Below are 21,649 nucleotides of genomic sequence, written 5' to 3' on the forward strand. Positions count from 1 at the left end.
TCCTCCAGTCCTGCTTAGGGTCCTGCTGCTAGCCTTCTGTTTCTGTGCCCTGTCCCCCTGCCTCATGCCATGTATCCCTCAGGCTTTGGGTCCTTCGTGGACAAGACAGTGCTGCCCTTCGTCAACACACATCCTGAGAAGCTGAGGAACCCATGTCCCAACAAGGAAAAAGCCTGCCAGCCCCCGTTTGCTTTTCGGCACGTGTTGAAGTTAACGGACAACTCCAACCAGTTTCAGAGAGAGGTCGGCAAGCAACTGATTTCCGGGAACCTGGATGCCCCTGAGGGTGGCTTGGATGCCATAATGCAAGTTGCTGCATGCCAGGTGAGGCCATGAGGCTACTGTCCCTGTTCAGATCTCGCAATTTCCTCAAAGTCAGGGGCTCCACCAAATGCTGTGGGGCCACTTGCTCTGGCTGGTGGGCCTACTTAGAAACATAACCCCATTGGGTCTCATGCTGTCATCCTGGGCCTTAGAAGGGCAGCCATCGTCCCCGAGGCCAGAGAGCAAAGGAAGAGTGACACAGCACAGCCCTGAAAAGCACCCACACATTTCAGTGTTAACCCATAGCCCTCATAGTTCCTCTGCAAGCCAGGGTGCCCAGCAGAGGGTCTCCCACATCCCCGTCTGTCAGACCCAGACTGTGTTTATAACGTCATCATTGTAGCACGCCAACCCCACCCCAGCTTGGCTCTCAGATCTCCAGCTTTGTGGGGATCACACTGTGGGCATCACATTCTACTTGTGTGTTGGACCAAGGCACAAAACGTGGGGGCTACAAGTGTAAGCTCCTTCAATTGTTCCAGATACTCAGATCCGCTCTGGATAGCCCTTGGTCCCCTCATTTGTGCTTGGTAGGTGTTCGCATTTTTAATGGACACTGCCGCCGCATAGTGTTCTCCTTCCCCAATTGTGCCATTAGAGTCTAGTTCCAACTCTGAAAAGGATTATGAAGCTTTATCTCTTTAGATTCAGACATGTTTCCATTCTCACCTCATACTCCTGCCCGGCATGCTGGGAGTTGTTGGCTTAAGGCACTTCCTGGACACTGCCCTTTCTCTTGCTCCCTGCCTCTGTCTCTCTGTCTCTTTCTGTCTCTCCATCTTTCTCTGTCTCTGTCTCTGAGGGCCCTGCAGGAAAACCAAGGTAGGTAATCCCTAGCATCCTTCTTCCTAGGAGGAAATTGGCTGGCGCAATGTCACGAGGCTACTGGTATTTGCCACAGATGATGGCTTCCACTTTGCTGGTGATGGGAAGCTCGGTGCCATCCTGACCCCCAATGATGGCCACTGCCACCTGGAGGATAACATGTACAAGAGGAGCAATGAGTTCGTGAGTGTTCTGCCTGCCTGCCTGCCTTGGCACACCCCACTACCAAGACTGATTAAAGGCCATTTGGGAGTGACAAGAAGACAAGATGAGAACAGAGTCACATGCTCAGGTCATCCCAATGCCTCCTAACACAGAGAACAAATGACAGAGGCATTCCCAGAGACTCCTGGGACCCACACCAGCCTGTAAGACAGTCCTGACCCTGGTCCTCACGGCAGAGGCCCTGACACAGCCTTCCCCATCCATCATACTGTCTCTAGGCAGGCCTGCTCTGCCTGTAATGACCCTGTCAGAGCCCCCAGGCCATCCCTGGACACTCCCTGCCTTCTCAAAGGTACCATGAAGGATGTTTTTTTTTTTGTTTGTTTGTTTGTTTTTTGAGCTTCCACACGGCAGGGACCACCTGGAGCCCACTGATTTGGAGTTGTTGGCAGATCGAATCTGGGGGTCCTGACACTGGAGCAAGGGTATCTTATGTCCATTTGGTCCCCTAAAGTTGACTGTCATGTCCTTCCATTACACATCATGGTGGTGAAGGGTGGAGTCTAAAATTCTAGCCCTAGTGGAAACCTACGTACTTCTCTGGCACCCGTACACTAGTCCCTTGGGATGCTGCTTGCACTCCGGCTGGCTTAGCACCTACAGTGGCGACTCACAGTAGCTTCTTGTACCGGGAACTAACTAAGAGGCCCATCACAATTGTCAGTGTTTTCTTCACGTATTTCAAAGTGGTTGGTTTCCTGCCAATCCTGTCTTGTGCTCGTAAGTCTACACACCAAGCGAGGCCCACCCCTGAGCAAGTGTGTCATCGAGGCTCTGCCAGCACGGACCCTTTGCTTCCCCGAGGTGTCCTGGAAGCTTGTCTGACAAGATGTCCCTTCTCTCCAGGACTACCCATCGGTGGGCCAGCTGGCGCACAAGCTGTCTGAGAGCAATATCCAGCCCATTTTTGCGGTGACAAAGAAGATGGTGGAAACCTATGAGGTAAGAGGAGCCTTGTGCAATGTGGGCAATAGGCCATCTCAGCTGGGAGTGACAAGCCAGGTACTGCCCAATATTGCCTCAGTTCTGCTTCCTGTGCTGTCCTGTGGGTGGTAGGCCTGGCCAGGGACAACAGTTTTCTGTGTGCGAGCAATGAGATGGAGGAAGTTGAGACTGCTGTTAGGCCATGCAGTGTCCACACCTTGAAATTCCACTGTGCTAGTGCTGCTTGCTCTTTTTATTTCTTCTGGAACAGAGCACTCTCATTAAATAACCAGCTTTCTAATGGAGCCAAACTCATGTGTGGCTACCATCTCAGGAGACCTCAGTTCTGTCCTCTGGGGACACCTCCTTCCTCTATGTGTTGGTTAGGAACAAGCCTCCCCAAAGCACCTCAACAAACAGGAGCCAAAACCAAAGCAAACAGGGTCTTGGATTCATCATTGGCTTGGAAACAGTTGGCTATCCTCCTGGGGAGGATGCAGCCGCCTTTGCCTGTAAAGTTGAGTCAGCCTGATGACACCAAGGCTCTGCATGCAGAGAGGTCACCTCTATGGTGGCCTAGAGGAAGACAAACTCCCACTCCTGCAGTCAAGAGACCCTTGGACCCTTCAGTCCCTACAGCAGGAACGCCACTTGCATCTGTTCATTTCATGACAGCCGTAATTGGATCCAAGGGTGTTACACAACAAGAAGTAGCTGCAGAGCTAGACGGTGTTTTCTGATGGCGGGGTGGCTCCCTGCAGCCCCTCAAAATCCTACTTGAGGCTCATCCTGTGTTTCTGTGGCTGATGTCATGGTCTCCTGTGCGTCCTGCCTCGAAAAGGCAGCTGGGGAGCTGAGGTAAAAAAAAAAAAAAATCCTCCAGCGATGTAGCAAAGTTCTCAGGTGTTGCCAGGCTCCCAAGCCACCTTCTTGGCTTAGTGATTTGCAGGACAGGCCTATAGAATTAAGCAAAGCCACTGGACTCCCAGCCAATTTGCCACAGTGTAAGGGTAAAGTCAGCCAAGATGAGAAAGGCACAGGGCAAACTGTAGGAGAGAGATGGGGTTCTAGTCTCCGAGGCCCCTCCCCTCTTGGGGCTAATCTCATGGCTGACCAGGACCTCCAGTCCCACCTAAGAATGAGAGGATCCTTCATGGGCCAAGGACAGCCCACTCCCACTGCCCCCCTTGCCACACACACACACACACACACACACACACACACACACACATGCCAGGAGCTACTGCCCAGGCCCACTTCCTTTGGAATGGGCAGCTTGTAGGCAGCCCAGTCTCTGAACTGACCTTTACTGGACAGTGGGGCATCAGGGATCCACTAAAAGCAAAAGTACCACTCCTCACCAGGCGCAGTGGCACATGCCTGTAATCCCAGCACTCAAGAGGCAGAGGCAGGCGGATCTCTGTGAGTTCAAGGCCAGCCTCATCTACAAAATGAGTCCAGGGCAGCCAAGACTACACAGAGAAACTCTGTCTCAAAAAAAAAAAAAAAAAAAAAAAAGTATGGCTTCTCTCCCACTAGAGGAATCTCTGCTCCCAGGCTGTTCAGCATAGGACCTGGGCCAGAATGAGATATGTATGCCTGTCATGTTACCTGAGGCATAGAAGACAGTGGCCATAATCAATCTCTAAAGTCTGATGGCTCATTCTTCAGGGTTCAGAGAACTCCAGATCTCAGCCACCCCAGATACACCCGAAGAAGGGACCCAGCTTCCTCCTCAGTGAGACACACCAGTGCCTACCTGGGAGGGCCACTGTGGGAGAAACTGAGCTCAGTTACCCAGTGATGTCAGAGAGAACCTGACCTCTCATCTGAGAGTAGCCACAGGTCCTCAGCAGCCCCTACCATCACTTTGTCCTCATAGACACCAGCAAGTGTGAACTCAGGTCGACCTTCCTGTATGACGGTTCTGTGCAGCCAGGCTATTTCCAAATCGCCAGGGTACAGGGCTGTGGTGTGAGGGTGAGCAGGAATGTTGGGCCTGGAGGAAAATCACACAATAACTACTAGTCAGAAGTTGACTTCTGTGGAATGCACATTGCTGAACAAGAACTAGGGATCGGGTCACATCGCCGGTCTCGGACGAGCCATGATTGTCGGAGTAGCAGCCACACTAACCCTCCTACTGTCAGAGTCCCAGGCTTCAGGCAGGGCCCAGTACCTTGAGGAGACATTAGGGAGAAGGGAGGCAAGCTAGAGATGCTCTGAATGGCTGATGCTCACCACAGGAGTGACAGAGAGCCAGAGTGACCACTGGAAGCAGAAGAGCCCTACCCCTGCCATGTTCTCGTCTGCAACTGGGCTATGAATTGTCCTCTCCCTCACAGATATAGCAGGCCCCATCTCTTCCACACTAGTGCCATGAGTTGTATTGCAGAACACAGCATGGTGACAAGAGAGAAATCTGCTGACAGGAGACTCGAGTCCCTAACCACCACTTGCCTTGCAGCCATCTCAATGGCTGAATTAGGCAGGGCTCTCTGGAGGAGTTGAACTGACAGGACGACTGGATATCTTGTAAGAGGCGAAACGTTAGAACGCATTGCTACCAACGACAACAGGGCAATCCCACAGTAGGCTGGCTGCTTTCTCAAAAGGCCGAGAGCTTGGTAGTTGCCCAGTCAACAAAACTGAATGCTTCAGCGAGCGCAGCTGGGTACAGAGGGACTGAAGGCTTCCTGCAAAGTTGCTGCTCGTTGGTCCACCATGGAAGAACACACTGGGTTGTGATGTCGGTGAAGGACAGCCACAGTGCAAAGGCACGTGCCATGTTGTTAGCAGTGAGGCGCTGGCCACTCTGCTTGAGAGGCTTCCTCCTTCAGTTAATCTTTCCTGGATACACTCTCACAGACTTGCCCTGAGGCATGTCTTAGCCGGCTCCAGATTTAATCAAGTTGACAGTCAAGAATAGCCACAGCAGGGGTCATGTGCCTTCCTCTTCCTCTGGTCTTTGGGAGATGGTCAAGAACACAGGGAACAGGGCTAGAGAGATGGCTTAGAGGTCAAGGACACTGACTGCTCCTCCAGAGGTCCTGAGTTCAATTCCCAGCAACCACACGGTGGCTCACAACCATCTACAATGAGATCTGGTGCCCTCTTCTGGCCTGCAGGTGTTACATGCAGACAGAGCACTGTATTCCTGATAATAAATAAATAAATCTTTACAAACCAAACCAAACCACAGGGAACGTGTGAGGACTGTACACACCACACCTTCCTCAACATGCACTTCCAGACCTCGTAGAGCCGTATCTGCAAACTGGACATAGAAGAGTGTAGCTTTCCTGGCTAGGGCTGGTCCTGGCAGACAAATGAGGTGTGGTTGGTGGCTAGGCTATGACGGACTCATGGGAGAGACAGACTTCATCCCAGACACTCACAGAAGGGCACTGGGCCTGAGTGGCCCAGTTATGTGGAGGTGTGTGGGAGGAGACGGTCAGTCCCTGTTCATGAAATGTGGCATATCTGTGAATAACAGCAGGCAAGGTGTGAGGAAAGTGCAGGATGCCTGTCACTCAAGGACTCTGTCTGGCTTGCCTCCTCTGGGCAGCAGGCCTGCCCTGCTATAGCTACTTGTCATAGATCTGTCTAACAGTTGCTAGTAAATTAAAACTCTGAAATTAGAGCTCTGAAATCCATTAAAAAATGGCCAAGTGGAGCTGGGCACAGTGGCGCATGCCTGTAATCCCAGCACTCGGGAAACAGAGGCAGGCGGAGCTCTGTGAGTTCAAGGCCAGCTTGGTCTACAAAGAGAGTCAATCGTGTCTTGGGGAAAAAAAGAGGGGGGTCAAGTGGTTTTACCACATTTACCTGTTTTTTGTGTATCCGGCTGATGTCCCACAGTGAGCCAGGCATGCGTTCCCAGCTCAGAGATGCCATCAGATTGAAATGTCCACTAGGGATTCTCAGACTCAAGAGTGTAGCCTCCACTCAGGCCTTCAGAGCTGGTCTTCTCTCCCTTCTTCCCTCCTTCCTCTCTCTTTCCCTTTCTCCCTTCCTCCTCTTTGTTTTGTTTTGTTTTTTATGAGACAGCGTTTCTCTGTGTAACCTTGGCTGTCCTGGAACTTGCTCTGTAGACCAGGCTGGCTTGGAACTCATAGAGATCCACCTACCTCTGCCTTGCACGTGTTGGGATCAGAAGCATGTGCTACCACCACCCCAGCCCTTCCTCTGTTTCTTAACTAGGACTGGAGACTGAATCAATGCTAGGCAAGTTCTCTGCCATTGGCCCAAACCCTCAGCCCTCTTTCATCTTGTCCTCTGAGAGAGTCTGGCTGAGTCACTCAGGCAAGGCCTTGAACTTGTGATCCCCCTGCCTCAGCCTCCCAAGCGTGTGGGCTGAGAGGCCCAGGACACTAGAGGCAGCTTCTCGGGGCCTGCGGCTTTGCAGGTCCCACCCCTAAGGGCTGTGACACCAGGCCTGGCTCCTCAATTGATGCTCTAGGAAGCTGTTATCAGCATTCAGCCGTCCATCACTGACTTGTTGAACGTCATATGAGGCATCTCATGAGCCTTATGGCTGTGGAGAGGCCTGTAGCACCAAGGGCCAACTTGATTCTTCTCGCCAACAGAAACTCACAGAGATCATCCCCAAGTCAGCCGTGGGGGAGCTGTCAGAAGACTCCAGCAACGTGGTGCAGCTCATCAAGAATGCCTATTACGTGAGTCTCCAGCCAAGCTGAGTAGGCTGCCAAGGACCCTGTGGGTCAGGAGATGAGTGGCAGGGGAGGAGCATTGTTTTGTTGGGTCTCCTGCTAAGATCCTCAGAGCTTCTGACCAGGAATGGCAGGGAGAAAGAAGGGAGAGTAAAGAGAGATGCATCGGCCACTTCCCACAGCTGTGTCCTCCTGTGGTATGGCTGGCCTGTACCAGACCCTACCTAGGCATGTCCTGAAACACTAATAGCAGTCCCTTCTTTCTGAGGAGGCTCTCCTCCTGCCAGCTGCTATGGGATAGCGGGCAGTGGATATTGGAGAAGGCAGAATGATGCCTCTCAGGGCGGGAAGACCCCAGCAGTCATCACGGTGGCCTTGGACCTTGTGAAGACTCCCTTCAGATAGAGCACCTCATGCATGCCAGGCCCCAACCTTACTCTGGGTGAGCCCTCCTAGGCCCCGTCCAGTCCATCCTCCTCCTCAGTGATGGGCAATCTGTCCGAATGCACTCAGGTTTGCCTGCCACAGAGGCCCAGGATCCCAGGGAACACCAGTGTGCACCTAACACTGCTCAGGGCTCAGACACCATCCAGGCCCCAACCAATAACAGAAATCTACTCCCAGTGACACATGTGCCCAAAGTTCTGGCCCGCATCCCTGCTTCCCTGTGGCAGCACATACAGTGACTGGAGTACAAGCCTGGGGCCAGGGTGGAGAATCTTGTTTCCTTCTCTAGCCTTGTGAGCCCCCAGGTGCCCCAAGCAGGCTCCTGTGCCTGGCCACTGCCCAGTCGTGTGTAGCTCCATCTTTACAGGAATGACTCAGGTGACGTCATCGTTGCCTGCTCGCAGGATGCCACCTTGGCGCTTTCTCCTTCCCTCTGTGTCTCGTCTCTCACATCACTTCAACAGTCTGTCGTTCTTCCTCTGCTAACCTAGGGGTTCAACAGGGAGGGTGTGGTCCTCACAAAGCTGGCTTATGGCCTGTGTCCATGCTAGCCACCTGCCACTAGTTTGTCTCAGAGCAAACCCATGACATCAGCTGGCTGTCCCATGTGGACACAATCACTGAGCTCTTGGTAGGTGTCTGTGTCATCGCCTGGTGTGCAGGAGGGACGTGAGAAGTGAGGTGACGAGGAACAGGGACAGCTGGGCCTGTCGCTCCTGAGCGTAGCTGCTGTCTTTCCACAGAAACTTTCCTCCAGGGTCTTCCTGAACCACCACACCCTCCCGGACACCCTGAAAGTCACCTATGACTCCTTCTGTGGTAATGGAGCATCAAGTATAGGCCAATTCCGAGGGGACTGTGATGGCGTGCAGATCAACATCCCGGTGAGTCGCCTTCCTCCCCTGCCCCCCCCCCCCCCCCGGACCTGGGGTTCTTTTTTTAGTGTTTGTTTGTTTGCTTGTTTGCTTGTTTTGTTTTGTTTTCTGAAAGAGGGTTTGTCTGTGTAGCCTTGGTTGTCCTGGACTCACTTTGTAGACCAGGCTGGCCTCAAACTCACAGCGATCCTCCTGCCTCTGCCTCCCAAGTGCTGGGATTAAAGGTGTGCGCCACCATACCCGGCAGACCTGGGGTTCCTATACTAGCTTGTTGGAGGGGTCCGTGGAGATTTTGGTGACTCACTTCCAGGAGCAGCAAAGGAGGAAAAGGATCACAGGGATAAAAGCAAGGAAGGATGCTACTAGTGACCAGCACCCAGGCTCTTCTCCTTTTAAATACCTGCGAGGAGGCCAGATGCAGCATTAGGGAAAGGGTACAGCGAAGGTGCCACATGTGGTCTCAGCAGCAGGTTCATATCTATCAACACATGAAGGCCTGCACATCTCTACAGTGGCCCTGGGTAGGCTGATTGGGATGGGATGACAGCATCCTCTGAGTGCAACTGCTGGATGTGCATAACTGGACAGGTATCTGGTTGGGGTACCTGAGAAGCTGGGCAAAGACACAAGAGCAGGGCTGTTACCCTGGTCATTCACAGTCCTAAGCCGAGCCCCACCGTTCTCCTATAGGTCACCTTCCAGGTAAAAGTCACGGCCTCCGAGTGCATCCAGCCACAGTCCTTTGTCATCCGGGCACTGGGCTTTACTGATACAGTGACCGTGCAGGTCCTTCCCCTGTGCGAGTGCCGGTGCCAGGACCAGAGTCAGGAGCAGAGTCTCTGTAGAGGCAAGGGTACCATGGAGTGTGGCATCTGCAGGTGAGGATGTGTGTGTGTGTGTGTGTGTGTGTGTGTGTGTGTGTGTGTGACCCATGGCACATCAGTCCGTGGAAAAGTCATCTGCAGATGAGATGAGGTGGGCATGAACAGCCCATGGCACGCCTACTCATGAGGCCGGTGTCTTCGGGTGAAGTGGGTATGGCGCGCTCACCCAGGAAGTAGATGGTGTCCAGGTACCCCCATATCCTAGCTCTCTCTGACCTCCAAGACTCTGATCAATCCGATTGGCAGCATGCAGCTAGAGTACCTTTAAGACGGTCGACCACTCCTGGGAGTCTGGGCCCTAAAGCCACCCAGCGAACAAGTATTCACAGGCCTTAGTTCCAGACGCTCTACCTCGAGGAGCAAGGGTGCCGTATGCCTGACAGAGAGGCTGTAGTTGCTGGTCTGGGTGCCAGCCATCCTCTCCTTCTCCTGACTGCTCCCCCAGTTTCTGATATTTGGGGTGCACTGACTAGCCCACCTGTTAGGCCTACAGTGACTATATACCTTTTCCTAAAAACTCTGTAGTAGTGGTGACTTCGGTGGCTGCTCCCGGGCCGCTAGCACCTCGCCCTGGTCCTGAATGAGCAGCCTCTCTCCAAGGCTGAGCTAGCTTGCCTGGAGGAATGGGCCACTGGTCAGTGCGTTCTCTGAGTCCACGGGACGTGTGAGGCCTGGGTACTGCCAGGCTTGTCTTACTAAGCTATGTATCGTGTTCCCCCACATCCTTCCATCATCTCCCTAGCTCAGCGATAATGCTGTGGTCCCAGATCCCCACCAGACCCTCTTCCAGGGCTAGGTCAGGTCTAGGTCCAAGGGACAGGCATGGCTTCAAGGGACAATTCAAAACACAACTCTCAGGCAGCTCCCAGGTGAGCCTGTCAGAGGTGTCATGCTCATAAGACTGTCACCTGTATGATTCCAGGGATAGCCTTGCCTAGTACGTGTGGCACGTGCTCAGGATATCTTTGGAGAGCAGGTGTGATATGCCACACATTCCAGGTGTTTGGGTGACTGCTGGGCTATGAAGGACAAGTGTCCCCATCCCAAGGGAGGACCTAAGCGCAACCCCTCCCTCATCACACCAGGTGTGAGTCTGGCTACATTGGGAAAAACTGTGAGTGCCAGACACAGGGCCGGAGCGGTCAGGAGCTGGAAGGAAGCTGCCGGAAGGACAACAGCTCCATCGTGTGTTCAGGGCTGGGGGATTGCATCTGTGGGCAGTGTGTGTGCCACACCAGTGACATCCCCAACAAAGAGATCTTTGGGCAGTACTGCGAGTGTGACAATGTCAACTGTGAGAGATATGATGGCCAAGTCTGCGGTGGCGAAGGTAAGTGTCAGGGGCCATGTGGACTTTTTTCGTCTCCATTTTTATGGGGGAGGGGATATTAAGTGGAGCATTGTGGACAGACTAGCAAGCCTTCCCTGCTCGATCTATTTCTGTGAGGGTCAGCATCATCCTGGGAAGGCAGTGGAGGTGACAGTCATGTCCTGATCCAAGAGCTTTTCAGATACAATGTGGAGGTCCCATCTGGGTGAATGGCGGCAGCATTGCTGGAGTTGCTGGGCCAGAAGTTATCTCTGGTGTCTCTGTGCTTTTGCCCAGCTGTCCTTCCATGGTGCTCTAGAGGCCATGTGAGGAGGGATAGGTACAGGCAGGAAGCAGAGGAGGTTATAAATACAGTCCTCCTTGCAAGGCCCTTACCTGGCTAGGGTGCAGGGTGGCGAGGATGACTCCCTTTCCCTACCCCTCCGTCAGGGAATTGAGTCATGGTGACCTCGGTTGTTTTCCAGAGAGGGGCTCCTGCTCCTGTGGCAAATGCAGTTGCAAGGATGGCTTCGAGGGCCCAGCCTGCCAGTGCCGCAGGAGCACCGAGGGGTGTCTGAATGCACGGCTGGTGGAGTGCAGTGGCCGCGGCCGGTGCAGTTGCAACAGGTGCCTGTGTGAGGGAAACTACCAGCCACCGCTGTGTGAGGACTGTCCCGGCTGCCCCTCACCATGCAGCAAGTACATGTGAGTGTCCCCCATCGCCCACACTGGCCTCACTACTGGGCATCTGGGAGCCCTCAGGGATACCACCCCCTCCACGGTTCTCAGCAGGATTCAGCAGGTCCAGTGTTCCTGCCATCCACCTCCTTGTATGCCTGCAGGAGTCCTGGTTTCACAGTGGGTCTAGGCCTATGCCTTTTCATTCAGCCCTTGAACTGGTTTCCATTAACACTGGCTCTGCCTTTCAGACCCTTTTAGGAACACAATTTGTATCCCCTGTCATTCATATCATTGCACTGAGTCCTGAGAGTCCCCAGGCCCTCTACCTGGGACCACCCAGTATGCAAAGGCCTATACTCCTTTTATACCATGTACCAGACACACCTACGTCTCCTGAATCATCTATGCCACCTTGCATATCTCCGTAGCCTGGTCCACTCATGCGTCCTCACATGCCAGTGTGCCCACACACACCCGGGCATCCTGGCACGCCCATGTATTTTCATATTCCCAAACCTTGACACACTAGCGCACCCTTCCACCACCATGCGTCTTTGCGTACGTGTGCACCCTGACATACTTATGCGTCCTTTTGTATCAATATACCATGTGAAGCCTCATGCCCTTACTCCCTGCCCCCGGCCCCCCCAAAAAATCTACTCCACCCCTCTCCTCTGCAGCTTTTGTGCCGAGTGCCTGAAATTTGGTAAGGGCCCTTTTGAGAAGAACTGCAGTGTGGCCTGTGCCAATGTGACGCTGCAGTCCACCCCTTTGAAAAGAACGCCCTGCAAGGAGAGGGACTCTGAGGGCTGCTGGATGACGTACACCCTACAGCAGAAGGACGGATGGGACATGTACAACATCCATGTGGAGGACAGCCGAGGTGAGGCTGAGTGGTACCCGGGACGTGATAACGTGAACTGGTGTAGGTGGGATGTGGTGACAAGAACTTTGACCATGAGGCCTTTGTGGACAGTAAGAGGACTGCAGAGGGAAACATCTCTTCTGTGGGGCAAGACAGGCCCAGCAGTGGAAGAGGAGCCATCCAAGCTACCTGGCCAGGCAGCTGGCAGCCATCCACTTTCCCTGCCTGTTCCATGACCTTCTCGCTCTGCTCTCCTTACCTGGCCTTGCATGAGGAGATGAACAGCAGACAGAGATCTCCCGGTGGTAGCACCAATACAAAATGGATATTGTTTTCGTTTAGGTTTTATTGCTGGGAAGAAACACCATGAGCAAGGCAGCTCTTAGAAAGGAAAACATTTCATTGGGGCTGGTTACAGTCTCAGAGGTTTTTAGTCTTTTTTTTTTTTTTTTTTTTTTTTTTTTTTTTGGTTTTTCAAGACAGGGGCTGTCCTGGACTCACTTTGTAGACCAGGCTGGCCTCGAACTAACAGTGATCCACCTGCCTCTGCCTCCCGAGTGCTGGGATTAAAAGCATGTGCCACCATGCCCGGCGGTTTTTAGTCTATTATCATTGTGGAGGAAAACACGACTGATTCCGGACCGGGTGGAGCTTGGGAATAGGAGACCTCAAAGCCCACCCCCACAGTGACACACTTCCCTCAACTGAGCCACACCCACTCTAACAAGGCCACACCTCCTAATAGTGCCACTCCCCATAGGCCAAGCATTCACACACATGAGTCAATGGGGACCGAAGCTACTCAGACCACCGCAGGTATGATGCCACAGCAGTGCCACATTGTTCAGCCAGAGCATCTCTCATCTGATGGGAGGATCCTGAGGGATGTCTGTTGCTTCCTCAGAAGCCCTCATGGAGAGCTTCAGGGAAATGGAGGTGATTTCACCCTCCAGTGCTGTTTGCTGGCCCTCCACTTGGCTCTGGTCTTTGCCAGGCCCAGTAACACCTGTGGACTTAGAGATCCTCACCTGGTCTCTAAGGTCACATTCTGAGGGAAGGGAGGCACCTGGCTACACTCCAGATAAACACCCTACACAGTGCGAGGCAGCAGCCATCAGTGAGGGGTTCCTGGGGCCAGTTCTCCTAGAGAGGAAGATGAAACGAGGGGACAAGGGGAGGCAGAGGGTCTGTGGCTAGAGCAGTCAGCACCCCCATGATGCCCCATGAGTCCTGGAAAGGTCCAGACCTGTTCCTGTACATTCTAAGAAACCATTGGAAATTTCCAGAAAGTAGCCATGCTGTGTTCACATAAAGTCCTCCTTTTTTTTTTTTTTTTTTTTTTTTTTGCAGTAATTGTTAGTTCTTTATTATTATTAATGTGTGCGTGTATGTGTGCACATCAGAGGACAACCTTCAGGAGTTGGTTCACCTTTTTTTTTTTTTTTTTTTTTTAATCATGGGATCAAACTCAGATTGCCATGTTTGCATAACGGACACCTTTACTGACTGATCCATTTCACTGGCCCCCAAGTCGTGCTTTTAAAAGTGCAACTAGCAGCTCCCTTGCCAGGGTACAAGGAGGTGGGTATTGCCCTGCTGAGGATAGCGTGGACACGATCCTATCAGGAACTAAGTGGACACAGTCCTGTCAGGGAATGAGGTGCACACGGTCTTGTGAGGGGCCAGGTAAGCACAGTCCCTTTAGGAACTAGAGAGCATGACCCTGTCAGGAGCCAGGTAAGCGCAGGTTTATCAAGAGATGGGGCAGATATAGTCTTGATATTGTGTAAGGCGGTGCCATCCTGTCATTGACCAAGTGGACGGATTGTGTCAGGGCTGCAGAAGACGCACATATAACTGCTGCTCGGTCTAGGACTTAACAGAGAGGAGAGGAGTGGGAGCAGGGTGGGCTGAGGAGTAGGTGGGGCATCGATAGAGCCTCCCTTTGAATGGAACCCACAGGAGTAAAGCTGAGAGAAACAGGTGATGGGTCCTGGGGTCCCCAACAGATGAAGTAGGAATTGGGAGGTTGAATAGCTTGGAAGTCCATTGAGAAACAATGACCAAATAGATTTAAGCCAAGAGACAAACAGCCTTGGAACTTCACCTATCAACCGCATACAGACTCAGCCGAAGGAATTGCCGAGGCGGCCACTCAGGTGACCACCGGAAGCTCAGGCCAGCAGCATACCAGGCTCATACAGAACTGAGCCCTGGGGGCCCCCTGAGTCCAAGCTCCTCTTCAAGCCAGGAGCCCATAAAAGACAGACAGGATACAGACTGTGTGAAGTGCCTGGAGCTCAGGACCTGCCCTTGGGGCTGGGGGGCTGCTGACTCCAGCCTGCCTGAGCAAGGGCTCCTCCAGCTTACTCTGATGGGCAGGTTGGGGGTTATGTCTGCTTTTGTGCAACCTTGGCCAAATTATTTAATCTCTGTGAAGACAACGGGCCTCCCTGAAGAGGCCATCATGATAGGAGAGAGTCTATGACAATGTCGCCGGGGACCTAGCAGGCAGAAGTCCACACTCACTGTTAGTACCTCGGTCCCACAGTCAGGGTCTGCCATGTAGCCTTCTGTATCCCAGGACCCACACCCAGGAGAGGCCAGCTCAGCACTGGCTACCTCAGCTGCCTGAGCATGGGCCTCTGGTTCCTGGTATCCCGGAACCAGGGTATCTGGTTGCCCGGATGTGCCAACTCAGCCATTAGTACCAATTCTCATTCTAAACAATGAGATGGCAGGGATGCCTCGGCACAACCCTTGTTTGAGTACACCAGCCGGAAGTGACCAGGGAGTCCTGCCATTTCATCCAGTCTTTCCTCGGGTTTGCCACTGACCTGGCCAAATATCCTTTATCTTTCATTTGGAAGCACGGGGCCTGGTCTTATTTCTGGTGGTGATGATGGGGTGGGGGTGGGGCAACCTACATTCTTTCGTCTCCTCATGAGATACAGCAAAGGGTAATCCCTTGCAGCAGGACTAGGCATGGTACACACTGGCCACTGTAGGAAAGGACTGACAGTTTTGGTTGTATGCTTCTTCCTTAGAGTGTGCGAAAGGCCCCAACGTGGCTGCTATTGTAGGGGGCACTGTGGTAGGCGTCGTATTGATCGGTGTCCTCCTCCTGGTCATCTGGAAGGCCCTGACCCACCTGACTGACCTCAGGGAATACAGACGCTTTGAGAAGGAGAAGCTCAAATCCCAATGGAACAACGTGAGTGGCCTTGCTGGGGGGACCCCATAGCACATGAACGCAGCCTCTCCTATTTGGCGTCTCACGGGGAGCCAGTGGTACATCCTCTATCCCACCCATGAGGGTACCTTCCCCAACTCTGTCACTTCTCACACCGGGACTGTGATTGTCCTAGAGAGACGGCACAGGCCTCACCCCAGCTTAGCCTCCAGCCTCCCAGAGCGGGCAGTGTTGTACAGGCTTAGCTCTGAGGAGGCCCAGGCCCTGGGAAGGCTTCCTGTCCCTCTTGGCTCCTAGGAGTGATGTCTGCTGATCTGGTGGCTTCTTAAGAGTCTTGACACCCTCCCTGCACTGACAAGAACATGTTTGGTTCCCCTTTAGGACAACCCCCTCTTCAAGAGTGCTACGACAACAGTCATGAACCCTAAGTTTGCTGAAAGCTAGGGCACAAGGTGTCAGGATCATGCAGATGAGACCCTCTGACCACGCCTCCTTCCCTCTGCAACCACCATGTGGCTTACAGCTCACCACAGCGCTGCCAAGGATCCAAAGGCCCACTCTATTTCTTTCCGCCTTTATGTCAAGGCTGCCAGGTTTTCCACAGAGTCCTCTTCGGACCTGCACAATCTTGCCACACGGCCTTAAGAACGTCATGTCCCCAAGTCTTGAGAGGTTCCACACGTTTTCTTGCACCCTCAGTGAAGGTGGCACCAACTTATTTATATTTAAACTTGACAGGGTATAAAGCAGCGTCCCATGTATTGTATTGTTAACATCCCATCTGTTGTATTATATATGGTTGTAAAACAGTATCCCACATATTATATTGTAATCATGTGTGTAAAAATAATAAAGCTTCCATCCGTGCTGCCCACAGACCGTAGGCTTTGTGGAGTCCCCTGGGGCAAGGTGGCTGAGCTCCAGGCTGCTTTATGCCATCTGCCGACTGTTTATTCACATCCTGAGGGCTCACGTGGGCTCTCTTCTTCCCTGCCCATGGGTCTGTCTATACGGAGCCCTCCCAGGCCCAGCGCTAAATCTTATGTGGCTGCCAACAATGGTGTCAGGTGACAGAAATGGCACCCTCCCCTCTCCAGCTCCCAGCATCCATCAGGCTCAGCACAGGGCGGGTAGGGTGGTGGCCAGACACAAAGGCACTGGATAAGAAGTTTTTGGTGGTGACCAGGAAATCACTGCTGACTCAAGCTCTGAATGAGTGAACGAACCCAAGTTGTGTTCCGTGATTATGGTGTTCCGGGGTCTCTGAGCGTGATGACCCCACATGCTGGGTAGATTTTCTGGGGATACTTGTTTTGCCTCATGGTCTCAGGTGGTTCAGTTGCTTAGCAGAGCGACCTGTCAGTAGAGGTTTACTCTCCAAACTGCTTACCTCTAGTCAGCCAGGAAGCCAAGAGGAAGAAGGTGGCCAGTGACAAGCTCCCCCCAAGGACCCACTCCCTAAGGGCCCACCCCATAAGGACCCACCCCCTAAGGACCCACCCCCTAAGCTAAACTCTTCCTCCTAAAGTTCCCAGGACCTTCCAAAATAGTGCCACTAGCTAAGTGCCAAGGCCCCAACGCAGGAGCTTTTGTAGAGGGACATTTCATATCCAGACTGCATCAGCCATCCATGTAAATGGCCACCCAGCTTGTGTGCACAAGCCTTAGAGCAGGAAGGATTTGGTGAGGCCAGAGAACCCCTCACGCCTTCTCACCTCTCGACAGAGGGCCTTACTCTTGTCTAAATGTGATTATACACATGAGTGACGTGTGCAGGACTGAGCACCAGGTGTGTGTTGGCGTGCCTTCCCTGCGGGAAATGTATTTTTTTTCTTTTCTTTTTTTTGTTTTTTCTTTCTTTCTCTCTCTCTCTCTCTCTCTTTTTTTTTTTTTTTTTTTTTTTTTTTTTTTTTTTTTTAGACAGGGGTTCTTTTATAGTCCTGGCTGTCCTTCCTGAGCTCACTTTGTAGACCTGGCTGGTCTTGAACTCAGAAAGATCCGCCTGCCTCTGCCTCCCAAGTGCTGGGATTACAGGCCTGAGCCACCATACCTGTCAGTGAAATGTATTTTCTTTTCCTTCTTTCTTTTTCTTTTTTTTTTTTTTTTAAGTTTAGTTTAGTTTGTTTGTTTGTTTTTTAGTTTTTCTAGACAGAGTTTCTCTGTGTGTAGCCCTGGCTGTCCCGGAATCACTCTGTAGACCAGGCTGGCCTTGAACTCACAGAGATCTGCCAGTCTCTGCCTTCCAAGTGCTGGGATTATAGGCGTATGCCACCACACTCAGCTGTGAAATGTATTTTCAAAGGATACTTTGCCCTCTTCTTTCCTAAGAGATAATTGTTCAAAGTCCAGAAAGACTGTTGATGAAACATCCCATTCAGTCAAAAAGCAAGCGATGCATTTCTGGTACAGTGGATGACACACAGGGTGGGTCTCTGCTGGCTGGGGAAGCCTGCACTGGGAGTTGATCTAGAGCCAGGATGGAGGCACAGCTGCAGGGCCCCTCGTCTAGCGCCACCTGCTGGTGGTGCTTGCTGCTGTCTTCTGTCCTATGGCAGTACATCCAGCCATGCCTTGCCAGTGCTGTCGGAACAGCCCTGGCTCCCAGAGGCCTTGAATACTTCCTGGATAACACCCACTCCTTCATAGGGAGTTCTACCTCAGCCAAGGCAACAATCCTCCTCTTCAAGGCTTGATACCTCTGTTCCCATCATGTTGTGGGTGTGGCTGGGTGGGCAGCCAGACTTTACCTCCCATTTCTACATGGAGGTCCCTACCACCCCGGCCACCTTTGACTACCACACTGTCACTTCTTTGTTTGTTTGTTTGTTTGTTCTGATTTTTTCTTTTATTGTTTATTTTTATTTGTTTACTTATTTATTTATTTCATTTTCTCGAGACAAGGTTTCTCTGTGTAGCCTTGACTGTCCTGGACTGGCTTTGTAGACCAGGCTGGCCTCGAACTCACAGAGATCCACCTCCCTCTGCCTCCCCAGTGCTGGGATTAAAGGCGTGCGGCATCACCGCCGAGCCTACACTATCGCTTCTTGCCTGAGACTCACCCTATAGTGCTGTGTGAACGTGGATGTCTCTCCCTACTTCACCTGTTGGGACTTATTCCAAAGTGCAATAGTGGTAGGGAGCAGGTCTTTGAGAAAGAGGAAGAGCAAAACCTCAGGGCAGAATTAGATATGAGGGAGCGTGTGACAGACAAGTAGCTGTCTTGCAAGCAGAGCCAATCCTCAGCTGTCACCAAATCTATTGGTACCTTGACTCTCAGTGTCTAGCACTGTGAGCAATGGATTTGTGTCACATATATATTTCTTGGCCTCAGGTATTTTGCTAGAGCAGAAGAAACGGCAGATCAGCACATGCTTTACTTATAGATAAGCATATTTGAAACAGTCACCAAAGATTAATTTTTGTCCTCATTAATGAAACTATGTCCTTCTACGGTCAGGGAAAGAACCTGACTTTATCTTATTAACCCGAAGCATTAAAGGAAACTTGAACAAGGTCTGGAGAGATGGCTCAGCAATTAAGGATGCCTGTTGCTCTTGCAGAAGACCTGGGTTTGGTTCCTAGGTGGCAGTAGGATGAGCCATGGAGAGGAAGTTGTAAGGAAGGGCACAGTGAAACCACCGAACTGGACCACGCCAGGGGTAGAAGTAAAGGTTTATTGGGCATCAGATTGCAAAGGGTATCTTGGGAGAGGGGGCAGAGAGAAGCAAAATGGCAGAAAAGCAAGCCCGTTGTTTTTTAGTTTTTTGTTTTTTGTTTTTTGTTTTTTGTTTTTTTAAAGATTTATTAGCTATACAGCATGTGCGCCTACAGGCCAGAAGAGGGCACCAGATCTCACATAAATGGTTGTGAGCCACCATGTAGTTGCTAGGAATTGAACTCAGGACCTTTGGAAGAACACCCAGTGCTCTTAACCTCTGACCCGTCTCTCCAGCCCCGCGAGCCTGTTTTATATGTCAACACGGTGGGGATCTGTGAGCTGATACAGGCTATAGGACTGACCAGGAGCTAGATGACCTTGCCCATGGTAGGTAATCTTTGGGTTTGGGTTAAGGAGTGGTTTCTGGTAAACAGAAACCCACATTTAGGCTTCTGTTTACTCAGCCAAAATCCTGTTTAGGATTATCGCTGGACCGTCTTGGATCTGCCAAATAATGCCACGGAAATGCATTAATATTTATTATTATAGATTAGGCCTTGGCTGGCTACCTCCCAGCCAGCTTGCCTAACTTCGGTTAACCTGACTGTTCTAGTCTATGTCTGCCATGTGACCCTTAAGCGCTCACTCAGTCCCGGCACCTGTTCCTTCCACCTCCATGTCACATTGGCAAATCTTCCCACCTGATTCTTCCCCTAGTTCCTATCTCTGCCCGGAAGTCCCGCCTTTCTCCTCCTGCCTCAGCTCTTGGCCATAAGCTCTTTATTAAACCCATCAGAAGGTGACGGAGGTGAATGTTCACAAATGAGGCAGGTAATGATCCATAAAAACAACAATACAAAGTCTGGACAGTATTCAGCTCCCTGTGGACACAGAAGTCAATGTTTGGACAATACAAAGACAACCTTTACACAGTGCACAAAAAGATTACCCCAACAAGGACACTGTCATTAGCGCTGTCATGGAGTGGGGAGAAGGGGGAGGGAGGGAGGAACACACAACCCTTTAGAACTAACAGAAGCAAAACTCCAAGCCTAGGTCCATGTCCAGTATTGAGTCTTTACAATGCCACCTTGAACAAGTGTCATCTTCCATCTTGTCAACAAAGAGATGGGTCAATGGATAAGAGCACCTGTTATTCTTCCAGAGGACCAGCGCCCACAGCAGGAGGCTCCAGCTGAGGTGGGGGAAGGAAGTATCTCCCTCTTCTGCCCCCTACTGTTAGGATTCTGCTTCAGTCTGCCTACCTGTGATGTCACTGCTTACCAGCCATGGGGGCGTGGCCCTGCCCAGGGCCGTATAAAAGAACAGATTCTCCACATGGTGCTCTCTCTCCTTCTCCTCTCTACCTCTCTTCTCTACCTCTCCCCTCTCTACCTCTCCTCTCTCTCTCTCTCTCTCTCTCTCTCTCTCTCTGTCTCTGTCTCTCCTGTCTCCTCTCTCCCCTCTTTACTTTCTCTGTCTCTCTTTCTCTGGGGTACTCTCTCCCCTTCCTTCTCCCCCCATGCTCATTTAATAAACTCTGTATAACATAACATCTATTGCCTGTTACCTTGTATTCTATCATCATTGCTTTAATTTTTTTTTATAACACCCACCATCACTTCCATATTCTTTGTATACATTCACAAAATGAGCACACACACACACACACACACACACAATAATAAAGTAAAACTAAATATTTAAAAATACAAACATGCAGGAATCACTGAACATCTGGCTCTCAGGGAGAACTGGGAGAGACTGTCTGTTCATCAGGGAGAGGCAACTAGATTTCTGAATTCCTGAGCCTGAAAGACCCCCAAAGAGCATGAACCAGGTCCCAAAGCAGTGAAGCGAACCACCTCTCACAGCCATCAGGGCCATCCCCGCATTCCAGGGAAACAGGTTCTTCATCCTTGCTTAAGTCAACCATAGAAAACTGGGCTTGGTCTCCAGGCACAGCTCCTCCCTTGCCCCAGAGCTCTGCTGACCCCATCTCCCACAGACCACACCCCCCTACAGTCCCATGCCTTGCTGACTTCCTTCTAGAAGTTAAAGTCCCTACCCTCAAGAAAGTGGATTTGACCTCTCCACGTGGAGCACCCTTGGTGAAGCACCTGGAAACAAAGTGAACTATGGCCCAGGAGGATGCTTCCATGTGTTCCAGGCTGCTGTCTGGATGGAATCCTGTGGCTAACTAAGGTGTGTCCTCACATCGAGGAAAGGATAGTCATACAGATACCACCAAATACAACTGAAAATCCCCAGCAGGTGACTCAGGTACCAGAAATTCTGACCTGTGACCCTGGAATTCCCATGACTCCTGGGCTGTGGCACTATACTATGTGGCTGGGCTGGGCTGTGAGCAGCTCTTCTGTGGCGCTTGGATGCAAATCAGGCTGATGCTAGTCTGTGCCTGTTGAATTTTTTAACCATCTCCTTGAAAAAGCAAGCATCCTTTGGCTCACAGTATCATTGCTTCTCTCAACCATCCTTAGTGCCTGTGTTTTCTTGGGTTTTTTTTTTTTTGTTTGTTTGTTTGCTTGCTTGTTTGTTTTTGCTTTTTGAGACAAGGTTTCTCTGTGTAGCCTTGACTATCCTGGACTCACTCTGTAGACCAGGCTGGCCTCAAACTCACAGCGATCTGCCTGCCTGCACCTCCCAAGTGCTGGGATTAAAGGTGCGCGCCACCACCGCCCAGTGCCTGTGCTTTCTGGACCACATGCTATGTGAATCCTTCCTGGGATGGAAGCTCTTGTCCAA

General features: G+C 51.6%; 1 protein-coding gene across 1 annotated transcript in view; it reads left to right on the forward strand.

Moving 5' to 3' along the window:
* Itgb2 (integrin subunit beta 2) overlaps positions 1-15,857 on the forward strand; it is a 32,629-nt gene extending 16,772 nt beyond the window's left edge. The window contains exons 6-16 of the mRNA XM_051153294.1: positions 83-324; positions 1,177-1,332; positions 2,221-2,316; positions 6,888-6,977; positions 8,162-8,302; positions 8,984-9,171; positions 10,263-10,507; positions 10,972-11,191; positions 11,848-12,050; positions 15,080-15,246; positions 15,607-15,857. Coding sequence (XP_051009251.1) covers positions 83-324; positions 1,177-1,332; positions 2,221-2,316; positions 6,888-6,977; positions 8,162-8,302; positions 8,984-9,171; positions 10,263-10,507; positions 10,972-11,191; positions 11,848-12,050; positions 15,080-15,246; positions 15,607-15,669 — 1,811 coding nt within the window. The 3' untranslated portion in view covers positions 15,670-15,857. The remainder of the gene's footprint in view (positions 1-82; positions 325-1,176; positions 1,333-2,220; positions 2,317-6,887; positions 6,978-8,161; positions 8,303-8,983; positions 9,172-10,262; positions 10,508-10,971; positions 11,192-11,847; positions 12,051-15,079; positions 15,247-15,606) is intronic.
* The last annotated feature ends 5,792 nt before the right edge of the window (positions 15,858-21,649 follow it).

Source organism: Acomys russatus, chromosome 11, assembly GCF_903995435.1.
Source record: "Acomys russatus chromosome 11, mAcoRus1.1, whole genome shotgun sequence".
Lineage (NCBI taxonomy): Eukaryota > Metazoa > Chordata > Mammalia > Rodentia > Muridae > Acomys > Acomys russatus.